The sequence below is a fragment of the Pyxicephalus adspersus genome, chromosome 6, assembly GCF_032062135.1.
Source record: "Pyxicephalus adspersus chromosome 6, UCB_Pads_2.0, whole genome shotgun sequence".
NCBI lineage: Eukaryota > Metazoa > Chordata > Amphibia > Anura > Pyxicephalidae > Pyxicephalus > Pyxicephalus adspersus.
In genome coordinates, this window is record NC_092863.1 from 35,308,917 (window position 1) to 35,317,504 (window position 8,588).

The 8,588-nt window shown below is 37.3% G+C and overlaps 1 protein-coding gene across 2 annotated transcripts in view; it reads left to right on the forward strand.

The window, feature by feature from the left end:
* LOC140332522 (cytosolic phospholipase A2 gamma-like) overlaps positions 1 to 8,290 on the forward strand; it is a 17,382-nt gene extending 9,092 nt beyond the window's left edge. For both annotated transcript variants that reach the window (XM_072413756.1, XM_072413757.1), the window contains 6 exons: positions 735 to 785; positions 2,837 to 2,881; positions 3,418 to 3,513; positions 4,268 to 4,425; positions 5,966 to 6,140; positions 7,653 to 8,290. In XM_072413756.1, coding sequence (XP_072269857.1) covers positions 735 to 785; positions 2,837 to 2,881; positions 3,418 to 3,513; positions 4,268 to 4,425; positions 5,966 to 6,140; positions 7,653 to 7,822 — 695 coding nt within the window. In that variant the 3' untranslated portion in view covers positions 7,823 to 8,290. The remainder of the gene's footprint in view (positions 1 to 734; positions 786 to 2,836; positions 2,882 to 3,417; positions 3,514 to 4,267; positions 4,426 to 5,965; positions 6,141 to 7,652) is intronic.
* Positions 8,291 to 8,588: the final 298 nt, after the last annotated feature.

Consider the following 8,588-nt stretch of genomic DNA (forward strand, 5'->3'; position numbering starts at 1 on the left):
GTGAAACGCCCAGGAGGTTAATCTCATATTTATTTATTTATTTTTTCATTTATATTGTATTGCAGTTTGTATCATGTTGTCTTTCTACTAACAATAAAAAAAAAAAAAAAAAAAAAAAAAACAGAACTATAGTTCCACTTATTTTCATGGTTTCCATGATCAGACAGGTCATTATTGTAGAAAGGGACAGACTGTCCCTTCTGCAATAACCTACCTGCTAATAACCTTCTACCTGTCTGATTGCTCCAGGTATTCAATAATAAAGCTGTGCATTCACAACAAAAGTGTTGGTTGTCAGGATGCCCTACAATCCTTGATTCCCCTGTGTGAAGTGAAGAAATCTGTTGACTAATTCTGTACTGGAACAAAATTCCAGGCAAAATACAGTTTCTTACCGTCACTTAATCTAAGACTACCTAATTGTCATGAAGAGTCACTGAGCACAAACATGTAGCTGGTATAATCTGTGAAACAAAATAAAACCACCTGGTCTGCATTCTTGTTCCAGGTCAGCTTGGAAAAGGGAAAACCAAGAAGTCAAATCGGATTTTTGGAATATTCCTGTTCTGATCATGCCTCTCACACATTCTCATATGTTGTTGTAATTGTAGAGTGAAAAGTGTATCAATAGATGAGGGTTCTACCATTCTTGCACTGGACGTACTATATGTAACATAAACGTAAAGTACCATTTATGTATTGCTAACACTGGTGTTCTGATTTATTAAATCTAGATACCTTGAAAACCACACAAAGAATGCATCATTGTATTCCAGATACAGTAGGTATGCAAAAAAATGGATTTAACATGATTTTGGTTGTCAAATAATTCAAGGAGAGAAAACGAGGGGGATTGTTTAGTGTATTTAGGCATAAGAATACAAATCCATTTGTAACAATATCATTATAGAATACAAAGCTCCATTCAAGTAATATGGTTGCCATTCTGACCGTGAACCCATAAGGGCCCTTATGGTCACTGGCAGAAAGGGACCACAGATGCAGTTAGTGACAGCTGATTCTTACAAAGGAAATCTTCACTACTCATCTCCCCTGCAAGGAGGGATTACCTCCTTGTAATGCAAAGGCATGAAGTGAGAAGCTTTTTTTTCTTTGTCAGTTGTTGTACAAGTGACAGTAATGGTTGCATTGGCTGAGCTATCACTGGTTGCATCTGGAATAAGGGCTAGGGGTCTGCAACTAAGGGGTTCCTAACTGATTGGGCGGTCTGCCTCTGAGCTAGGAGTAGATTGGGTACAGAATTCATTGAACTCACAAATGAAGGAATGTGCACATGTGTAAAAAATTACGTTGTCCATGGTGTAAATTTAAATCTGTGGCATGGAACTTTCTCAGTTAAATGTATTGTGGAGACAAAGAAGGCACAGCAGATATAGAACATCCTAGTAGAATGTCAGTGGAGAATGGCCAGGACCCACAACTAGGTATGTAATGCTGTGGATAACTTTCTAGAACTGAAGTGGTTATTTTTGTCATATGGTTAAATTGAATGATCCCAGTTTAAAACTCCAGCCCTACATTTTCAACAATAATTCAAGATCTTCCTACTCTTATCTCACTGCATACCATCTGTGTTCATTAGATGGTGTAGCAAGGTAGTGCCTATCTCAATCTGTGGCTGATGGATGTTAAGGAGTATCTATTGCTTTTCTGTGCCCAGCTTAATCTTTGGTTTTATTAGCATGTTGGTGGGGGGGAACACTATTAGCATGTGGGGTGCAAAGGAGGGAAAAAAATATTATATAGGCAGAAAAAACTTAACCATATGCAAAAACATAACCAGTTAACCAGGAGTATCAACCATGATCTTGACAAAATGGAAAGTAAATGAAAAATGTTTTATTACTATCCAGTAAATTGTAGAATTTTATACTTGTACTTTGGCTATATTTGTCTTCATCTTTCTAAGTCATTATCATGGTAATTGCAATTCAGTCCCACTCTCTTTTCACTGTATTGAGAAAACCCCGGTAAGACCATAATCCTTACAATAGGGTTATACAGTAGATTGCACTAACTGTAGATTATATGAAAATGGTGCAGTAGAAAAATGAACAAACTAGAATGGCTAGAAAAAAAAGGGGTGAGGGGGGGGGTTGTAGGCTATGGTGGCTTGTATTATGGATAGTGAGACATAGGTATGGCTTCTTTCTAAGGAAAAGATGGTGATAGGGGGTCGGAAACTGGTGTGTGGGGTTGCTGATCAGCGATATACCCAAAGTTGTATGGACTGCCAGGAACAACCATTTAAGTAATAGTCCCCGATAGCAGTTTGGTTGTTGGTGGAAAATGCTCTTTGAGGACCTGAAGCCAGGAATGGTGTTGTTCATGTCAGACATGGTATGGTTAACTGTTATAAGTTAAAGTGGCGTAGTGCATTATTTACATAGGGGTATGGGGGGGGGGGCGTGGAAGTGTTTTAAGGAAGCTGATCTCTGAGCTATCTTGGTCATGGAAATTGAATTTACAAGGGACCTGAGCACCATTTCATTACCCCTTGTTGAAAAGAGTTATAAAGCTTTCACACTGCTAATGATCACTAAAACTATCAGACTAAAACCAAGGCAGAATGCTTCCGAAAGAATCTGTGATATGCTTGAAAAGGCAACTGATAACCACTGTGTCAGGCCCCATGATCTTCAAGCAGTTGAGAAATGCAAGTAGTACACTAGTTCTATGTATTGGCCTGCTTTATGGTAGCCTTTGATTAAATGTAATTAAAGAACACGATCACATCTAATGTTACAGCAGAGTACAGAACGGTTTTCTAATGTTCAATGTTACTGATCGGTCTCACTTTTTTCACACTCCACAGAATATGCAAGTTATGCTAGTATGGTGAAAAGAAATACTATACAAGGTATGGCATTAAAAGAACTCTTATTATGATTGGTATGGTATGATTTTTTTTCTGTTTCGAAAAATCCCAGTTGCACATTTTAAATGAGGGTGGAGAGAGAGTGAAAGTATCTTCTATGCTGTTCAGAGTTCTCTCCTATAGAGAAAAAGATCCTTTATCCCTGTTCATGTAACTCTGTTTGATGTAAAATTTGAAGGCATCTCCAGGACCTTTTTTAGGCTTTATTATTAGTAAAATGTTTCCTAGGATAGGGCACATCTGGGGTAATAGTGAGACCCTTCCGTAGGCTATGGGGCAGAGTATAGTGGTATGGTCGCCTTATGTAAAGAACCAAAGTTGCAATAATTTAGTACCAAAAGTGTGTTGAGAAGGTTTGTAGGTTACTTGTTAGAATGCAGGATGTCATATAATACTTGCCTACTCTGTGTTGCACTTGCAAGAACAGGGTGCACATTCCATAGGCAATTTGCAAGTGTACAGAGGGGCAGAAATAACTCGCAGCTAATAAATGTTTCAATAATTTTTTTCTACTGTAGGGGTTTGTGAAAATGCTACAGTTATAAAGAACATTGTTTCTTGTATTGTCCAGTGGAAATGGGGAACTACAAACAATTTCCTTTACCAATGGAAAAGTAGGTATACCTTTCAGAAACCTTCACAAATTTCACAACAGTCATGAAATCTTAGTGTCTGTTTTTTTATTGCAGTAAAACTGATACCAGAATTTCCTAACATTTCCTCCCTTTAGCAAAATCCATGAGAGAAATCATGTAGATGCAAATACCAAACTCTGAAATATGGTACATAACTTGGCCATTCTATTTTATTAAGATGTGACACAAATGTATAATCTTTAATTAAAACATACATTAAATTTAGCCTAGCCATAAAGAACTGGCTAAATAAATAAATAAATAGGCTCAAAAAAAAAAAAAAAAAAAAAAAAATTATAATAAAGTCTAGGTGCCTGGGGGAGTTGGCCCTGTAATAAACACCAGCACAAGCTTTACAGAACCAGAGCAGTTGAGGGGTTGATGCTTATCCAGATTTTTCGCCAACAGTTGACCTAGGCCAGTTAGGAAACCGACATGCTGTAACAACCATGCTATCAGTGTGACCAACAGGGGAAAGGGAATTAAGAAATTAAGACTTTTAATTTTACTCAGAATGCTGCAGCAAATTTCTACCAAAAGTTTCTTATAGTGAAGACTCTTTGCTGCTTGTATTTGTTTGAGTATCTTGGTATTTTAAATGACGTTTGCTAAAAGTGTTTTAAATGTATGCTATAACATAATTACGTTTTATATTTTAAACTAAGGGTAAATGGGTTGCAGGTCAAAAGACCTCAATTTATTTGAATTTAATTTGTGCTAATTTTTGTTCTAGATAAAATGCTTGAAGAGTGTGAGATTTCAACTAAAGAGCACATATCTTTAATTGATGCTGGTTTGGATATAAATACCCCATACCTACTGATGTTACCTCCCCATCGCAAAGTAGATCTCATTTTGTCTTTTGACTTTAGTCAAGGAGATCCATTCCTGGTAACTGAATGTTTTTTACCGTTTCAATGCAACTTACAAAAAGCAGATGAGATTGTTTGCATAAACTTGTTGGGAGTAGAAATGTGGCAAATAAGTGCGTAATCATTCCCAGTATTATTTTCTCAAGAATTAGTTTTGTTCAAACTCCTCTCCTAATATTCAAATTATGTTGAGCTGTGGCTCACTGATGTACTAATTTTTAGTGGATATAGTAAATTTAGATTTACAGCATTTTTAATGTAACTTTTACATTTTTCAAACTTGGTCTTCTAGAATAAGAGGATGGATTTCACAAACACAGGGAGGTCAAGAGACTGCAAATCTATATAGTACAGTAATCATTTCTGCCAGCCCTGTTTTTTCCACCCCTGACCAAAAGTATTCATGGCGTCAACCCCCAGCTGTAAACTGCAACCTTTATTCTACAGCTACCTACTTTTTAGCTGATGTATCTGTATCCAGTGTGCAAGCCACAGTGAATAAAGTGTTCTTGATTGGTGTGGGAGAAGATGTCAGTTGTCAGCTAAGATTTTACCACCCCAGCTCTATTACTACAGTGGAAGCAGCATGTATACTCATCAGTCAATGGTTTAGTGGCCAGCGCCTCTCTGAAAAACATGACAGCGGGATGCCAGCAGGGGATCACTTAATGGCTAGTTATCCTTTCCTCTCCATAGAACGGTGTTGTGATGCTGATCCATCACTTGAAATGATCACAAAAGACAGAAATTGGATGTGTGTACATAGCCCAGGGGACTAGATTTTCAGCCAGTGATGTAAACTATTTAAGATCTATCTATCTCTTTGGACTTTTCACCTTATACTTATCTGTATCCTTATCTATGTGTATTGGCTTTATGAAATTAGCTTTTCTTGTTCATGAATGGCTACACTCCCCCCAATATGTGGGTAGTGAATGGTGGTCACCCAGACTGCTCTCCTAATTTTAATGATAAAAAGTAGACCTTTATTCTTCATTCTATGCAAGTGAAAGGGAATTGGTAGTTTTAGCTTGGTAAGCCGCATACACATGTGCAACTTTATAGTCGTTGAAAAGGACCTTTCACAATCATTTCCAACGACTAAGGACTACATGATACCTGAATGAGTGCTGTACATACAGCACTCTTCTGCCCTATAGAGAGGCGAAGGGGGGAGAACGACGGAGTGGCATCCTACTGAGCGCTCTCCCCCTTCCCTTGCATTAGGATCATTCGTTGTCAATCGTCCGCAGATCCACCAGGACTATCGTATGGGCGATGTACATAGCTTAAGTAAGCTATAATTTGGTGCATTCATTTCTGTTAACGAAATAACTAAACTATTTCTGGTGAGATCAAAGGTATTGTAGATTTACAATATAACTACAGGTATTTTATGTAATTGCTTATAATTTTGTTCTTGGGTTGAGATTTATCCTTTAGATTAGCTGAATGTTACAATTGAACTGGAACTTATTTGGTTAACTAGATAGAACATTACAATATTTTTAAAAAGTGTGTATGTATATATGTATTGATTTTTTTTATTTTTGGAACAGACACTAACTCAAACAGCTGAATACTGTAAGAAGTATAAATTACCCTTTCCGGAGATAAACATTGATGATAATGATAAGGACATTCCATCAAAGAGTTGCTACAGCTTTGAAGGAGATGGCAATGAGGTACCCCATGTAATGCACTTTCCACAGTTCAACGTTGAAACCTGTGCAGGTCAGTTGAGAGATGAGAACGCTTAATATTTCTTATTGTTTCAAGATTAACCCTGAATTCTCGTTTCTCGCTTGTACACGTAATGAATGTTGTGGTTGTCATGGAGACACAAATACAGAAACCACCACTAGAGAGATTTCCTGTTACTTTGATCCAATGTATATATTAAGCTTTGAAAGGCAGTTTAGGACACCTTCATTCCTGACCTGCTTTTTATTTAAAATACCTAGAAATGGTAACATCCAGGTTTTATCTGTCTATGTGCAACTTATATCTTGATACACTGATCAGGACCAGGGGCCTCAAATTGGCTCCTGATCACATGATCTTGGTTTTCTGATTCATGTTCCAGCCAAACAAATTATTACATAGTATTTATATTGCACCAGCATATTCCAGAGTGCTGTACAAAGTCCATAGTCATGTCACTAGCTGTCCCTCAAAGGGGCTCACAATCTAATGTCCCCATGATAGTTATGTCTTTATACAGGCTAAGGTCAATTTTGGGGGGGGGGAAGCCAATTAACCTAACTGTTTTAAGAATGGTGGAGTACCCAGAGGAAACCCACTGAAACACAGGGAGAACCTGTCAACTCCATGCAGATAGTGTCCTGGCTGAGATTCAAACCTGAGACCTAGCCCTGCAAAGGCCAGAGTTTTTGGTTTTGATTCAGCACTAAGCCATATACTATAACTCATTAACAGTAAAAATGGCCGCACTCAATAGTGGTGTTGTTATTTCTAGGGATTTATTTTAATCTTTCATTGAATGGGTAGGAAGTACTTTGTACCCCTGTACTCGTTCCCCAGGGTGAGGGAGCAGAAATTTGGGGCCCTCTTATTAAAGATGACAGGTGTGTCTGGGGCTTTTCAAAAGGGAAGGGAGCCACATGTGTTTTTGCCACCTTTCTTTTTGTGTAAACCAGATTCCAGAGGCCTTAAATGGAAAGGTGAGAGGTCACACACACTCACTGTCCCATTTCCTATACATGGAGGTCCTGCGCCAATTGGTAATATTGTAGGAAGGGTGTTTTTTACCAACTGAATTTACAAAGCCTTGTTCTGTGTATTGTTGGCTGAATCTGCTTCTGCCATTGACATCAATGGTATTTACGTTTGGCTATGGATAGATCTAAACACCCCTCCAAATCCAACTTAAACCAACACTTATTAGTGTTCACAAACAATCTTAAAGAGTGTTTGGGAATACCTAAATGTCCATATGTCCTGAACAAATGGTGTGTTTGGATGGGCTAAAATGAAAAACTTTTAATGTAAAACCCCCTTTCTACAGTCCATTTTTTAAATTATATTAGTACTAATGTGATTAATACTCTACTTATGTTTTATAAATGTTCATTTGATAGTCCTGCACAAACAATGTGGGAATGGTGAGAGAGGGGTCTGCACATGATTCCTTGTTGATAAGGCATAGATATACAGGCATGATAAAGTAGTTCAGATATTTTGATGATGTGAAATTTACCTGATTTCAAAACTGTTTTCTTGCAGATGCAGAAAAAGTAAAGGAATTGAGAAAAACGTATGGCACATTTGTTGTTTCCTATGAAGAATCTCAGCTGAAAGAGCTTCTAGATATAGGGAAGAAAAATGTGGAAAACAACAAAAACCGGATACTAGAGAAAATTAAACAATGTGTTGAACAGTGTAACCGGACATAATATTGGGGTATAAAGAGGTAGGGAACAAGAATGTCTGCAACTTTCATATTCACTAAAACATTTTAGAGCGGGATCAAAAAACTATGCCATGGAATACTTCCTGACTACAAGCATATTAACCATGGCTTAGAGGATCCAAATATCTAATAGTTTCATTAATATTTTTGTGATAGATTTCACAATAAATGCAATGCATAATCAAATGTCATGTCTGGAGTCCTATTTCAGTGCATTAAAAGGAAATTTGTTTTGAGAAATGTGTTATAATATTGGCTTTGTGTTCAGCTTTGGATACTATACTAAAGATTTCAACTGTATTCAAAACTCTGAAATTACCATCTGGGACTTTTTATTCTTTCAGGTAGCTATTTATCTATACATTAAATATATATTTCTTTTTTAAATTTGCTACTATTATATAAAATGTTATTGGTATGGAATAAAGTAAGAGTAATGATAACCTATGATTCAGACATTAAAAAATATTACCTGCCAATAAAGACCAAGTCCTTGATTTATAACAAGCAATCTTGAATCCAATTTGAAAGTCTGACATCACCCTCCAGCTTCATCAGTAGCCCCCAAGGGGTGATTGACTTTAGGAGATAATGCCCATGTGACTGCTGACTGGATAGGATCAAAGGGTACCACAGGGGTGTGAGACAAACAGACAAGCTAAAGGTCAGGGCAGGCAGCAATCGGGTTCAGTCAGACCATGGAGATCAGTGTATCAGTGAGTAAGAAGCAGTATCAAGGAATGCAAGCA